Source organism: Salarias fasciatus, unplaced genomic scaffold, assembly GCF_902148845.1.
Source record: "Salarias fasciatus unplaced genomic scaffold, fSalaFa1.1, whole genome shotgun sequence".
Classification (NCBI taxonomy): Eukaryota; Metazoa; Chordata; class Actinopteri; order Blenniiformes; family Blenniidae; genus Salarias; species Salarias fasciatus.
The window spans coordinates 20,001-35,125 of NW_021941338.1; the positions used below are offsets into that span (position 1 = coordinate 20,001).

The window sequence follows — 15,125 nt, forward strand, 5'->3', positions numbered from 1 at the left end:
ACACACACACACACACACTCACACTCTCACACACACACACACACACACACACACACTCACACACACTCACACTCACACACACACACACACACACTCACACACACTCACACACTCACACACACTCACACACACACACTCACACACTCACACACACTCTCACACACACACACACACACAGCCCGGTGTGCAGGACTGCTGCTTGGCCTGCTGTTGGGGGTCCAGAGAACCGTTGTTGAACCGGGTATCACTGGGTTCTGGTTCTGGTTCTGCTCTGTGTCTTCAGGGTTCGACTGGAGTCTCCACTTCCGCTGGGAGCAGATCCCTCTGGAGCAGAAGATGGCGAGGAGCGACCCCACGCAGCCAATCAGGTGGCTGGAGCCCCTCCCCCTCCCCCCGTCAGGCCAACCAGGGTCACTGTTCTGACGCTGTTCTGACCCTGATCTGACCCTGTTCTGACCCTGATCTGACCCTGTTCTGACCCTGTTCTGAGGCTGTTCTGACCCTTTTCTGACCCTGTTCTGACCCTGTTCTGTTGCTGTTCTGACCCTGATCTGACCCTGATCTGACCCTGATCTGACCCTGTTCTGACCCTGTTCTGACCCTGATCTGACCCTGTTCTGACCCTGTTCTGACCCTGTTCTGACCCTGATCTGACCCTGTTCTGACCCTGTTCTGACCCTGTTCTGACCCTGATCTGACCCTGATCTGACCCTGATCTGACTCTGATCTGACCCTGATCTGACCCTGATCTGACCCTGTTCTGACCCTGTTCTGACCCTGTTCTGTTGCTGTTCTGACCCTGTTCTGAGGCTGTTCTGACCCTGTTCTGACCCTGTTCTGACCCTGATCTGACCTTGTTCTGACCCTGTTCTGACCCTGTTCTGACGCTGTTCTGACGCTGTTCTGACCCTGTTCTGACGCTGTTCTGACCCTGTTCTGACCCTGATCTGACGCTGTTCTGAGGCTGTTCTGACCCTGATCTGACCCTGTTCTGACCCTGATCTGACCCTGTTCTGAGGCTGTTCTGACCCTTTTCTGACCCTGTTCTGACCCTGTTCTGACCCTGTTCTGAGGCTGTTCTGACCCTGTTCTGAGGCTGTTCTGACCCTGTTCTGACCCTGTTCTGACCCTGTTCTGACGCTGTTCTGACCCTGTTCTGTTGCTGTTCTGACCCTGTTCTGACCCTGTTCTGACGCTGTTCTGAGGCTGTTCTGACCCTGTTCTGACCCTGTTCTGTTGCTGTTCTGTTGCTGTTCTGACGCTGTTCTGACCCTGTTCTGACCCTGTTCTGAGGCTGTTCTGACCCTGTTCTGACCCTGTTCTGTTGCTGTTCTGTTGCTGTTCTGACGCTGTTCTGAGGCTGTTCTGACACTGATCTGACCCTGTTCTGACCCTGTTCTGACCCTGTTCTGACCCTGTTCTGACGCTGTTCTGACCCTGATCTGACCCTGATCTGACCCTGTTCTGAGGCTGTTCTGACCCTGTTCTGACCCTGTTCTGACCCTGATCTGACCCTGTTCTGAGGCTGTTCTGACGCTGTTCTGACCCTGTTCTGACCCTGTTCTGACCCTGTTCTGACGCTGTTCTGACCCTGTTCTGACCCTGTTCTGATGCTGTTCTGACCCTGTTCTGACGCTGTTCTGACCCTGTTCTGACCCTGTTCTGAGGCTGTTCTGACCCTGTTCTGACCCTGTTCTGTTGCTGTTCTGTTGCTGTTCTGACGCTGTTCTGAGGCTGTTCTGACACTGATCTGACCCTGTTCTGACCCTGTTCTGACCCTGTTCTGACCCTGTTCTGATGCTGTTCTGACCCTGTTCTGACCCTGTTCTGAGGCTGTTCTGACCCTGATCTGACCCTGTTCTGAGGCTGTTCTGACGCTGTTCTGACCCTGTTCTGACCCTGTTCTGACCCTGTTCTGACGCTGTTCTGACCCTGTTCTGACCCTGTTCTGACGCTGTTCTGAGGCTGTTCTGACGCTGTTCTGACCCTGTTCTGACCCTGTTCTGACGCTGTTCTGACCCTGTTCTGACCCTGATCTGACCCTGTTCTGAGGCTGTTCTGACGCTGTTCTGACCCTGTTCTGACCCTGTTCTGACCCTGTTCTGACGCTGTTCTGACCCTGTTCTGACCCTGTTCTGACGCTGTTCTGACCCTGTTCTGTTGCTGTTCTGACCCTGTTCTGACCCTGTTCTGACGCTGTTCTGACCCTGTTCTGTTGCTGTTCTGACCCTGTTCTGACCCTGTTCTGACCCTGTTCTGACGCTGTTCTGACCCTGTTCTGTTGCTGTTCTGACCCGGTTCTGACCCTGTTCTGACCCTGTTCTGTTGCTGTTCTGACCCTGATCTGACCCTGTTCTGACCCTGTTCTGACCCTGTTCTGACCCTGTTCTGACGCTGTTCTGACCCTGATCTGACCCTGTTCTGACCCTGATCTGACCCTGTTCTGAGGCTGTTCTGACCCTGTTCTGACCCTGTTCTGACCCTGTTCTGTTGCTGTTCTGACCCTGTTCTGACCCTGTTCTGACCCTGTTCTGACGCTGTTCTGACCCTGATCTGACCCTGTTCTGACCCTGATCTGACCCTGTTCTGAGGCTGTTCTGACCCTGTTCTGACGCTGTTCTGACCCTGTTCTGTTGCTGTTCTGACCCTGTTCTGACCCTGTTCTGACCCTGTTCTGTTGCTGTTCTGACCCTGTTCTGACGCTGTTCTGACCCTGTTCTGACGCTGTTCTGACCCTGTTCTGACGCTGTTCTGACCCTGTTCTGTTGCTGTTCTGACCCTGTTCTGACCCTGTTCTGTTGCTGTTCTGACCCTGTTCTGACCCTGTTCTGACCCTGTTCTGACTATATTCTGACCCTGTTCTGAGGCCGTTCTGACCCTGTTCTGACCCTGTTCTGACCCTGTTCTGTTGCTGTTCTGACCCTGTTCTGACCCTGTTCTGACCCTGTTCTGTTGCTGTTCTGACCCTGTTCTGACCCTGTTCTGACCCTGTTCTGACTATATTCTGACCCTGTTCTGAGGCTGTTCTGACCCTGTTCTGACCCTGTTCTGACCCTGTTCTGACGCTGTTCTGACCCTGTTCTGACCCTGTTCTGACCCTGTTCTGTTGCTGTTCTGACGCTGTTCTGAGGCTGTTCTGAGGCTGTTCTGACCCTGTTCTGACCCTGTTCTGACCCTGTTCTGTTGCTGTTCTGACGCTGTTCTGAGGCTGTTCTGACCCTGTTCTGACCCTGTTCTGACCCTGTTCTGAGGCTGTTCTGACCCTGTTCTGACGCTGTTCTGACCCTGTTCTGACCCTGTTCTGAGGCTGTTCTGACCCTGTTCTGAGGCTGTTCTGACCCTGTTCTGACCCTGTTCTGACCCTGTTCTGACCCTGATCTGACCCTGTTCTGAGGCTGTTCTGACCCTGTTCTGACCCTGATCTGACCCTGTTCTGAGGCTGTTCTGACCCTGTTCTGACCCTGTTCTGACCCTGTTCTGACCCTGATCTGACCCTGTTCTGAGGCTGATCTGACCCTGTTCTGAGGCTGTTCTGACCCTGTTCTGACCCTGTTCTGAGGCTGTTCTGACCCTGTTCTGAGGCTGTTCTGACCCTTTTCTGACCCTGTTCTGACCCTGTTCTGAGGCTGTTCTGACCCTGTTCTGAGGCTGTTCTGACCCTTTTCTGACCCTGTTCTGACCCTGTTCTGAGGCTGTTCTGACCCTGTTCTGAGGCTGTTCTGACCCTTTTCTGACCCTGATCTGACCCTGTTCTGAGGCTGTTCTGACCCTATTCTGACCCTGATCTGACCCTGTTCTGAGGCTGTTCTGACCCTGTTCTGACCCTGTTCTGACCCTGATCTGACCCTGATCTGACCCTGTTCTGAGGCTGTTCTGACCCTATTCTGACCCTGATCTGACCCTGTTCTGACGCTGTTCGACCCTGATCTGACCCTGTTCTGACCCTGTTCTGACCCTGTTCTGACCCTGATCTGACCCTGTTCTGAGGCTGTTCTGACCCTGTTCTGACCCTGTTCTGACCCTGATCTGACCCTGTTCTGAGGCTGTTCTGACCCTGTTCTGACGCTGTTCGACCCTGATCTGACCCTGATCTGACCCTGTTCTGACCCTGTTCTGTTACTGTTCTGACCCTGTTCTGACCCTGTTCTGTTGCTGTTCTGACGCTGTTCTGACCCTGTTCTGTTACTGTTCTGACCCTGTTCTGACCCTGTTCTGTTACTGTTCTGACCCTGTTCTGACCCTGTTCTGTTGCTGTTCTGACGCTGTTCTGACCCTGTTCTGTTACTGTTCTGACCCTGATCTGACCCTGTTCTGTTGCTGTTCTGACGCTGTTCTGACCCTGTTCTGACCCTGTTCTGACCCTGTTCTGTTACTGTTCTGACCCTGTTCTGACCCTGTTCTGACCCTGTTCTGACGCTGTTCTGATGCTGTTCTTTTGATTGTGGTTTTGACGCTGTTGTCTGCAGAACCCCCGTCATTGCAGGTGGGATCTTCGTCATGGACAAGAACTGGTTCAACCACCTGGGACAGTACGACACCCACATGGACATCTGGGGTGGCGAGAACTTTGGTGAGCTCCGTCATGTCCTCCACTGCTCCGTCATGTCCTCTACTGCTCCGTCATGTCCTCCACTGCTCCGTCATGTCCTCTACTGCTCCGTCATGTCCTCCACTGCTCCGTCATGTCCTCCACTGCTCCGTCATGTCCTCCACTGCTCCGTCATGTCCTCTACTGCTCCGTCATGTCCTCTACTGCTCCGTCATGTCCTCCACTGCTCCGTCATGTCCTCTACTGCTCCGTCATGTCCTCCACTGCTCCGTCATGTCCTCTACTGCTCCGTCATGTCCTCTACTGCTCCGTCATGTCCTCTACTCCGTCATGTCCTCCACTGCTCCGTCATGTCCTCTACTGCTCCGTCACATGTAGCTCTGTCACTGTTCGCCAGCCTGTTTTATAAAAGCCATTCATTCATTCATTCATTCATTCATTCATTCATTCATTATTTTCAGCCGCTTTGGTTTCCACACTGTACGTCTCAGTTTGTGTCCGTTGTCCCCTGGCTCAGTGTGATGGACGTGTGTCCTGCGGTCCTGGTTCTCTGCAGAACTGTCCTTCCGGGTCTGGATGTGTGGAGGCAGTCTGGAGATCCTGCCCTGCAGCCGCGTGGGCCACGTCTTCCGGAAGCGCCACCCGTACGACTTCCCCGAGGGCAACGCGCTCACCTACATCAGGTCAGCGCGCACGTGACCTGCCACCGGCTGACCGCCACCCCCGGAGCCGTGCACGGCCACGTGCGCGGCCCCGGGTCCGGCCCGTGACGTGGCCACGTGCGCGGCCGCAGCCCGGGTCTGGAACCTGTCTGGAGTTCCAAACCAGCAGAGAAAGTCATGAGCTCCAGTGGAGGACAGGGACGGTCCAGGACGGTCCAGGACGGTCCAGGACGATCCGGGATGGTCCGGGACGGTCCGGGACGGTCCGGGACGGTCCGGGACGGTCCTCAGCACACTGCAGCAGATGCTCTCCACACAGCTGTGGACACAGATGAGACATGTGTCCCAACATGAGGACCATCACTACTTTTGGACGCTCCAGAATCACTGGACAGTCTCAGTCTTTCTCACAAGCTGATTTCATGTCACAGAACAGCGAGACGTCTTTCAAACATGTCTGACTGTGTCTCTCTGTCCCTGTGTGTCCCTGTCCCTGTCTCTGTCTGTCCCTGTCCCGGTGTGTCCCTGTCTGTCCCTGTCCCTGTCCCTGTGCAGGAACACCCGCCGGGCGGCGGAGGTGTGGATGGATGAGTATAAGCAGTACTACTACTCTGCTCGGCCGTCGGCTCAGGGGAAAGCTTTCGGCAGGTTCGTCCTTCATCTGGACTTTTCCTGACCTTCACTTGACCTTCATCTGACCTTCATCTGACCTTCATCTGACCTTCACTTGACCTTCATCTGACCTTCACTTGACCTTCATCTGACCTTCATCTGACCTTCATCTGACCTTCACTTGACCTTCATCTGACCTTCACTTGACCTTCATCTGACCTTCACCTGACCTTCAGCTGCAGGTCCGTCCAGCTCGCTGCCTGCAGGTTTTTATATTGAAACCTGATTTATTTGAGTGCAGAGAAGCGAACAGAACCTCCTGGTTCCAGCAAGACCTCCAGGACCAGAACCGTTCTCCTGGTTCTGTTCCACCAAGACCTCCAGGACCAGAACCGTTCTCCTGGTTCTGTTCCACCAAGACCTCCAGGACCAGAACCGCTCTCCTGGTTCTGTTCCAGCAAGACCTCCAGGACCAGAACCGTTCTCCTGGTTCTGTTCCACCAAGACCTCCAGGACCAGAACCGTTCTCCTGGTTCTGTTCCACCAAGACCTCCAGGACCAGAACCGCTCTCCTGGTTCTGTTCCACCCAGACCTCCAGGACCAGAACCGTTCTCCTGGTTCTGTTCCACCAAGACCTCCAGGACCAGAACCGCTCTCCTGGTTCTGTTCCACCCAGACCTCCAGGACCAGAACCGCTCTCCTGGTTCTGTTCCACCCAGACCTCCAGGACCAGAACCGTTCTCCTGGTTCTGTTCCACCAAGACCTCCAGGACCAGAACCGTTCTCCTGGTTCTGTTCCACCAAGACCTCCAGGACCAGAACCGTTCTCCTGGTTCTGTTCCACTAAGGAGTTTGAGTTTCTCAGGTCTTTTTCCAGGAGTGATGGAGGAATGATGGAGGGGTGAAATGAGGGGTGAAGTGGTGAATTGAGGGGTGGAGGGGTGAGTTGAGGGGTGAGGTGGTGAATTGAGGGGTGGAGGGGTGAATTGAGGGGTTGAGGGGTGAGGTGGTGAATTGAGGGGTGGAGGGGTGAATTGAGGGGTGAAGGGGTGAATTGAGAGGTGAAGGGGTGAATTGAGGGGTGAAGGGGTGAGTTGAGGGGTGAAGGGGTGAGTTGAGGGGTGAAGGGGTGAATTGAGGGGTGAGGTGGTGAATTGAGCGGTGAAGGGGTGAATTGAGGGGTGAGGTGGTCAATTGAGAGGTGAAGGGGTGAATTGAGGGGTGAAGGGGTGAATTGAGAGGTGAAGGGGTGAATTGAGGGGTGGAGGGGTGAATTGAGGGGTTGAGGGGTGAGGTGGTGAATTGAGGGGTGGAGGGGTGAATTGAGGGGTGAATTGAGAGGTGAAGGGGTGAATTGAGGGGTGAATGGGTGAATTGAGAGGTGAAGGGGTGAATTGAGGGGTGAAGGGGTGAGTTGAGGGGTGAAGGGGTGAATTGAGGGGTGAGGTGGTGAATTGAGCGGTGAAGGGGTGAATTGAGGGGTGAATTGAGGGGTGAGGTGGTCAATTGAGAGGTGAAGGGGTGAATTGAGGGGTGAAGGGGTGAATTGAGAGGTGAAGGGGTGAATTGAGGGGTGGAGGGGTGAATTGAGGGGTTGAGGGGTGAGGTGGTGAATTGAGGGGTGGAGGGGTGAATTGAGGGGTGAAGGGGTGAATTGAGAGGTGAAGGGGTGAATTGAGGGGTGAAGGGGTGAATTGAGGGGTGAAGGGGTGAGTTGAGGGGTGAAGGGGTGAGTTGAGGGGTGAAGGGGTGAATTGAGGGGTGAAGGGGTGAATTGAGGGGTGAGGTGGTGAATTGAGCGGTGAAGGGGTGAATTGAGGGGTGAATTGAGGGGTGAATTGAGCGGTGAAGGGGTGAATTGAGGGGTGGAGGGGTGAATTGAGAGGTGAAGGGGTGAGTTGAGGGGTGAAGGGGTGAATTGAGGGGTGGAGGGGTGAATTGAGGGGTTGAGGGGTGAGGTGGTGAATTGAGGGGTGGAGGGGTGAATTGAGGGGTGAAGGGGTGAATTGAGGGGTGAAGGGGTGAGTTGAGGGGTGAAGGGGTGAATTGAGGGGTGGAGGGTGAATTGAGGGGTGAGGTGGTGAATTGAGCGGTGAAGGGGTGAATTGAGGGGTGGAGGGGTGAATTGAGGGGTGAGGTGGTGAATTGAGCGGTGAAGGGGTGAATTGAGGGGTGGAGGGGTGAATTGAGGGGTGAGGTGGTGAATTGAGCGGTGAAGGGGTGAATTGAGGGTGAATTGAGGGGTGGAGGGGTGAATTGAGGGGTGGAGGGGTGAATTGAGCGGTGAAGGGGTGAATTGAGGGGTGGAGGGGTGAACTGAGGGGTGGAGGGGTGAATTGAGGGGTGGAGGGGTGAATTGAGGGGTGGAGGGGTGAGTTGAGGGGTGAAGGGGTGAATTGAGGGGTGGAGGGGTGAATTGAGGGGTGGAGGGGTGAATTGAGGGGTGGAGGGGTGAGTTGAGGGGTGGAGGGGTGAATTGAGGGGTGGAGGGTGAATTGAGGGGTGAGGTGGTGAATTGAGCGGTGAAGGGGTGAATTGAGGGGTGGAGGGGTGAATTGAGGGGTGAGGTGGTGAATTGAGCGGTGAAGGGGTGAATTGAGGGGTGGAGGGGTGAATTGAGGGGTGAGGTGGTGAATTGAGCGGTGAAGGGGTGAATTGAGGGGTGAATTGAGGGGTGGAGGGGTGAATTGAGGGGTGGAGGGGTGAATTGAGCGGTGAAGGGGTGAATTGAGGGGTGGAGGGGTGAACTGAGGGGTGGAGGGGTGAATTGAGGGGTGGAGGGGTGAATTGAGGGGTGGAGGGGTGAGTTGAGGGGTGAAGGGGTGAATTGAGGGGTGGAGGGGTGAATTGAGGGGTGGAGGGGTGAGTTGAGGGGTGGAGGGGTGAATTGAGGGGTGGAGGGGTGAATTGAGGACTCTCAGACTCTGCCAGCACGCTCCCGTCTCACCCTCTCACCGTCTGTCTCACCCTCGCAGCATCGCGGAGCGCCTGGCGCTGCGGCGGAGGCTGAACTGCAGACCGTTCCGCTGGTACATGGAGAACGTCTACCCGGAGCTCAGGTACCGCGTCCCGGTCCGGATCCGGACCCGAACCCGAACCCGAACCCGCCAGGACTCACAACAACGAGCACAGAACAGACAAAGACAGGACCGTCTGTCCGTCCGTCCAGGTCCAGGGTGTTAGAACCAGGTCCAGGGTTTTTAGACCAGGTCCAGGGTGTTAGAACCAGGTCCAGGGTTTTTAGACCATGTCCAGGGTGTTAGAACCAGGTCCAGGGTTTTTAGACCAGGTCCAGGGTTTTTAGACAAGATCCAGGGTTTTTAGACCAGGTCCAGGGTGTTAGAACCAGGTCCAGGGTTTTTAGACCAGGTCCAGGGTGTTAGAACCAGGTCCAGATGTTCTGAGATGTTTTCAACATGTTAAAATCGCCAGTTTCTAAAATTCTGCTTCATTTAGAATGAATAGAGTCCTGGAGGGTCTGGACCCTGTTAGAGTCCTGGAGGGTCTGGACCCTGTTAGAGTCCTGGAGGGTCTGGACCCTGTTAGAGTCCTGGAGGGTCTGGACCCTGTTAGAGTCCTGGAGGGTCTGGACCCTGTTAGAGTCTTGGAGGGTCTGGACCCTGTTAGAGGGTGGATCTGGTCTGGGGGGGTCTGGGTGGACCTGGTCTGAGGGGTCTGGGTGGACCTGGTCTGGGGGGTCTGGGTGGACCTGGTCTGGGGGGTCTGACTGTAGCTAAGGCTGAGACCGGAGCGCGTGGTCTCTGGTCTGGTTCTACTCCAGCTTCCTCCTGGTTGTTATGGGAACACCACGCCCCCTGTGGGAAACGCCACGCCCCCTGTGGGAAACGCCACGCCCCCTGTAGAGGCTGCTCTGCTCAGGAAAGGCAGGGATTGGAGGAAAACTGAAACATTGTATCTTTTCACTGGCCGGCTGCTTCGGCTCCGCCCACATCTGGAGCAGCTCAGCTCTGTGAGTCCACGTTCCGTCCTCAGCGTCCTGGACTCAGTCCATCTGTCCTCTGTCTCTCCCGGGTGTCCTTCAGGGTTCCGGAGCAGGACGCCGTGTCCAGCCTGCTCAAACAGGGACGTCTGTGTCTGGAGACCCGCGGAGACGGCCTGGGACTGGCCGAGTGCAGGGTCAACGGGGGACACCGGCCGCAGACACAGGTCAGGACCGCACCACCGGGGGGACAGAGGGACAGAGGGAGGGAGGGACCGAGGGACGGAGGGACAGAGGGACAGAGGGAGGGAGGGAGAGAGGAACAGAGGGAGGGAGGGACGGAGGGAGGGAGGGACAGAGGGACAGAGGGAGGGAGGGACAGAGGGACGGAGGGAGGGACAGAGGGACGGAGGGACCGAGGGACAGAGGGAGGAAGGGACAGAGGGACGGAGGGAGGGACAGAGGGACGGAGGGACAGAGGAACAGAGGGAGGAAGGGACGGAGGGAGGGACAGAGGGACGGAGGGACAGAGGGACAGAGGGAGGGAGGGAGAGAGGAACAGAGGGAGGGAGGGACGGAGGGAGGGAGGGACAGAGGGACAGAGGGAGGGAGGGACAGAGGGACGGAGGGAGGGACAGAGGGACGGAGGGACCGAGGGACAGAGGGAGGAAGGGACAGAGGGACGGAGGGACAGAGGGAGGGAGGGAGAGAGGAACAGAGGGAGGAAGGGACGGAGGGAGGGACAGAGGGACGGAGGGACAGAGGAAGGGAGGGAAAGAGGGAGGGAGGGACAGAGGGACGGAGGGACAGAGGGAGGGAGGGACAGAAGGACGGAGGAACAGAGGGACAGAGGGACGGAGGGAGGGACAGAGGGACAGAGGAAGGGAGGGACAGAGGGAGGGAGGGACAGAGGGACAGAGGGACGGAGGGACAGAGGGAGGGAGGGAGAGAGGAACAGAGGGAGGGAGGGACGGAGGGAGGGAGGGACAGAGAGACAGAGGGAGGGAGGGACAGAGGGACGGAGGGAGGGACAGAGGGACGGAGGGACCGAGGGACAGAGGGAGGAAGGGACAGAGGGACGGAGGGAGGGACAGAGGGACGGAGGGACAGAGGAACAGAGGGAGGAAGGGACGGAGGGAGGGACAGAGGGACGGAGGGACAGAGGAAGGGAGGGAAAGAGGGAGGGAGGGACAGAGGGACGGAGGGACAGAGGGAGGGAGGGACAGAAGGACGGAGGAACAGAGGGACAGAGGGACGGAGGGAGGGACAGAGGGACAGAGGAAGGGAGGGACAGAGGGAGGGAGGGACAGAGGGACGGAGGGACAGAGGGACGGAGGGACAGAGGGACGGAGGGACAGAGGGAGGGAGGAACAGAGGGACAGAGGGACGGAGGGACAGAGGAACGGAGGGACGGAGGGACAGAGGAAGCAAGATAGCTGCCCCCCCCCCCAGAAACCTCCTCACAGTTTGAGTCCGTCTCCCTCTTCCGTCTTCCTCTTCAGAGAGCTTCCCTCTCTGCTGCAGTAGGACTCCTGCAGCCTTCCAGCTGTCCTCTGACTGTCTGTCCTCTGTCTGTCCTCTAACTGTCTATCCTCTGTCTGTCCTTTGACTGTCCTCTGACTGTCTGTCTTCTGACTGTCTGCCCTCTGACTGTTTGTCCACCCTCTGTCTGTCCTCTTGACTGTCTGCCCTCTGACTGTCTGTCCACCCTCTGTCTGTCCTCTGACTGTCTGTCCTCTGACTGTCTGTCCTCTGTCCGTCCTCTGACTGTCTGCCGTCTGACTGTCCTCTTGACTGTCTGTCCTCTGACTGTCTGTCTTCTGACTGTCTGCCCTCTGACTGTCTGTCCACCCTCTGTCTGTCCTCTGACTGTCTGTCCTCGCGCCTCCTCCAGGATCCAGCAGTCCTGGATCCAGTCACTCTGTCCTCCTCTCATTGGTCAGCAGCATCCTGTCCTCTGGTCGTGTCCCACCGGCCTTCGGGGACGCTGTGGTTCATCCTCTATTGAAAGCCCCCCCCCCTTCCACTGCAGACTTCCGGCCCGTCTCCAAACCGCCCGTCTTCCGTCCTCCGTCCTCTCCAGAGCTCTTGAGCGTGAAGTTTACTCCCAGCTGCATCTATTTTTAAGAAATAACCTCTGAAAAATTCCAGTCCGGATTCAGATCTGGCCACAGCCCAGAGACCGTCCTCCCAGAGTCCTGAACCACCTGCTGCTAGCTGTGGACCCAGGGAGCCCTGTGGTCCTGGTCCTCCTAGCTGAGGACTCAGGTAGCCCTGTGGTCCTGGTGCTCCTGGACCTCAGTGGACCACAGGGTCCTGCTGTCTCGCCTCCAACACCTGGACATCAGAGGTCCAGTCCTGGAGTTGTTCTGGTCCTACTGACTGACAGGAGCGTCTCTGTTCAGCTGGGAGGCTTCACCTCCCCTGTGGCGTGCCTCAAGGCTCCATCCTGGGCCCCAGTTTATTTCTGCTGTACTTGCTGCCCTGAGGAGGCATCGTCAGGAAACACAGCACCTCCCTCCTCTGCGGCGTCCGGCTGTTCCGACGGCCCTGCCGCTCTCCCGCCTCTGCTGGACTGCATGTCGGACGTTAAGGCTCTGATGACAGCCAACTTCCTCAACCTCAGCGAGGAGGAGACAGAGGTCAGAGGTCATTGTGTTTGGCAGCCCCCCCTGGGTGTGATCTCTGACAGTTCCTTCGACCTCCAGCAGCAGATCAGTGCAGCGGTCAGAAGAAGTGTGTTCAACCCGAGGACCTCGGCAGAGACTAAAGCCGACCCCCCAGCAGGGTCAGGTCGGGCCCTGCTCGCCCCTGTCCCGTCTCACCTGGATCCCTGCAGTGGTCTACACACCGGTCCAGGACTCGGCCTCTCCGCTCTGGCTCACAGAGCGTCACGGTCGGCTGACCAGCGCCTCCTGGCTGGACCCAGGTCCAGGTTAAAACCAGGGGGGCACAGCCTTTCCTGTGGCCCCCCCCAGACTCTGGACCCCCCCCCCCCCCCCCCCCGCCCCACATCCCAGCAGCCCGGGACAGAGGGACAGAGGGACAGAGGGACACAGGGACAGAGGGAGGGAGGGGACTGAGGGGACAGAGGGATGGAGGGGACACGGTTTCCAGAGTCAGGAATGTCTCTGGTTCTGGTTCCTGCTGTCCTCCACAGCTCCGTCTCCCAGAATCCTCCTGGTCACACCAGAAGGTTCTGTAGGAGCCGATCCCGGGTCCAGGCCAGAGCTGATGGTTCCTGGGTCAGCAGGGGTCAGCAGGGGTCAGCAGGGGTCACCAGGGGTCAGCAGGGGTCAGGAGGGGTCAGCAGGGGTCAGCAGGGAGGCCCAGACTTCCTGTCCCCAGACTTCCTGTCCCCAGACTTCCTGTCCCCAGACTCTTCCTCCAGCTCCTCTGGGAGGATCCCAAGGTGTTCCCAGTCCAGCCGAGAGACATGGTCTCTCCAGCGTGTCCTGGTCTTCCCCGGAGTCTCCTCCCAGTGGGACATGCGCGGAACTCCTCCCCAGGGAGGCGTCCAGGAGGCGTCCAGGAGGCGTCCAGGATTAGTCCAGGAGGCGTCCTAACCAGATGCTGAGCCTCCTCAGCTGGCCCCTCTTGATGTGAAGGAGTAGCAGCTCTACTCCGAGCTCCTCCCCCTGGTGATGTAGCTCCTCCCCCTGGTGACATAGCCCCTCCCCCTGTCTCTCAGGGAGTCCAGCCCCCCTACGGAGGAAGCTCATTTCAGCCGCTTGTATCCGGGATCTTGTCCTTTCGGTCCTGACCCAGACTCAGGACCAGAGGTGAGGGGGGGGACGTAGACTGACCGGTAAATCCAGAGCTTCTCCTTTCGGCTCAGCCGTCATGTTGGTTCAATAACACTGGCTTTGATTTCAGAGTGTGTGTGTGTGTGTGTGTGTGTGTGTGTGTTCCTCACCGCTGACCTCTTCCTCCTCCTCTTCCTCCTCCTCAGAGGTGGGAGCTGCTGGAGCCCCTCATCCGGCAGCAGGACGTCTGCCTGGCCATCTCTGCCTTCTCAGCAGGGTCAAAGGTCAAGATGGAGCCCTGCAACATGAAAGAGCCCCGACAGGTGAGGCCAGGTGGCTCCGTGATCCCGCCCAGCAGGGGGCGGGGTCACTCTGGGCCCAGCAGGGGGGCGGGGTCACTGTGGGCCCCGCAGGGGGCGGGGTCACTGTGGGCCCAGCAGGGGGGGGGTCACTGTGGGCCCAGCAGGGGGGGGGTCACTGTGGGCCCCGCAGGGGGCTGTGATTGGTGTTGTTCGGTGTCCTCGTCAGTGTTTCTCTAGTTGTAATTCCAGTGAAGTCTGATGGTCCAGGCTGGACGTATTCCGTCCATTCTGACCAGGTCTTCTAGAGGAGTCCCGCTGTAGTTTCAGTCCTGCTGTAGTTTCAGTCTCGCTGTAGTTTCAGTCCCGCTGTAGTTTCAGTCCCGCTGTAGTTTCAGTCTCGCTGTAGTTTCAGTCCCGCTGTAGTTTCAGTCCTGCTGTAGTTTCAGTCTCGCTGTAGTTTCAGTCCTGCTGTAGTTTCAGTCCCGCTGTAGTTTCAGTCCCGCTGTAGTTTCAGTCTCGCTGTAGTTTCAGTCCTGCTGTAGTTTCAGTCTCGCTGTAGTTTCAGTCCCGCTGTAGTTTCAGTCCTGCTGTAGTTTCAGTCTCGCTGTAGTTTCAGTCCCGCTGTAGTTTCAGTCCTGCTGTAGTTTCAGTCCCGCTGTAGTTTCAGTCTCGCTGTAGTTTCAGCCCTCTGTAGTTTCAGTCTCGCTGTAGTTTCAGTCCCGCTGTAGTTTCAGTCCTGCTGTAGTTTCAGTCTCGCTGTAGTTTCAGTCCCGCTGTAGTTTCAGTCCTGCTGTAGTTTCAGTCCCGCTGTAGTTTCAGTCTCGCTGTAGTTTCAGCCCTCTGTAGTTTCAGTCCCGCTGTAGTTTCAGTCCCGCTGTAGTTTCAGTCTCGCTGTAGTTTCAGTCTCGCTGTAGTTTCAGCCCTCTGTAGTTTCAGCCCTCTGTAGTTTCAGTCCCGCTGTAGTTTCAGTCTCGCTGTAGTTTCAGTCTCGCTGTAGTTTCAGCCCTTTGTAGTTTCAGTCCCGCTGTACTTTCAGTCTCGCTGTAGTTTCAATCCGGCTGTAGTTGCAGTCCGGTTGACAGTTTGGCGTCTCGCACAGTGTTGATCCAGTCCTCAGGTTTGGTCTTGGGTTGATCTACTTCCTGGTTCTCGAGTTGATCCACTTCCTGGTTCTCGGGTTGATCCACTTCCTGGTTCTCGGGTTGATCCACTTCCTGGTTCTCGGGTTGATCCACTTCCTGGTTCTCGGGTTGATCCACTTCCTGGTTCTCGGGTTGATCCACTTCCTGGTTCTCGGGTTGATCCACTTCCTG

The 15,125-nt window shown here is 57.1% G+C and overlaps 1 protein-coding gene across 1 annotated transcript in view; it reads left to right on the plus strand.

Annotated features, from left to right (window-relative positions):
- galnt16 (UDP-N-acetyl-alpha-D-galactosamine:polypeptide N-acetylgalactosaminyltransferase 16) overlaps positions 1-13,910 on the plus strand; it is a gene marked incomplete at its 3' end in the record, with an annotated part of 25,178 nt that extends 11,268 nt beyond the window's left edge. The window contains exons 8-14 of the mRNA XM_030087043.1: positions 284-368; positions 4,467-4,570; positions 5,106-5,232; positions 5,767-5,859; positions 8,800-8,883; positions 9,868-9,991; positions 13,717-13,910. Coding sequence (XP_029942903.1) covers positions 284-368; positions 4,467-4,570; positions 5,106-5,232; positions 5,767-5,859; positions 8,800-8,883; positions 9,868-9,991; positions 13,717-13,910 — 811 coding nt within the window. The remainder of the gene's footprint in view (positions 1-283; positions 369-4,466; positions 4,571-5,105; positions 5,233-5,766; positions 5,860-8,799; positions 8,884-9,867; positions 9,992-13,716) is intronic.
- Positions 13,911-15,125: the final 1,215 nt, after the last annotated feature.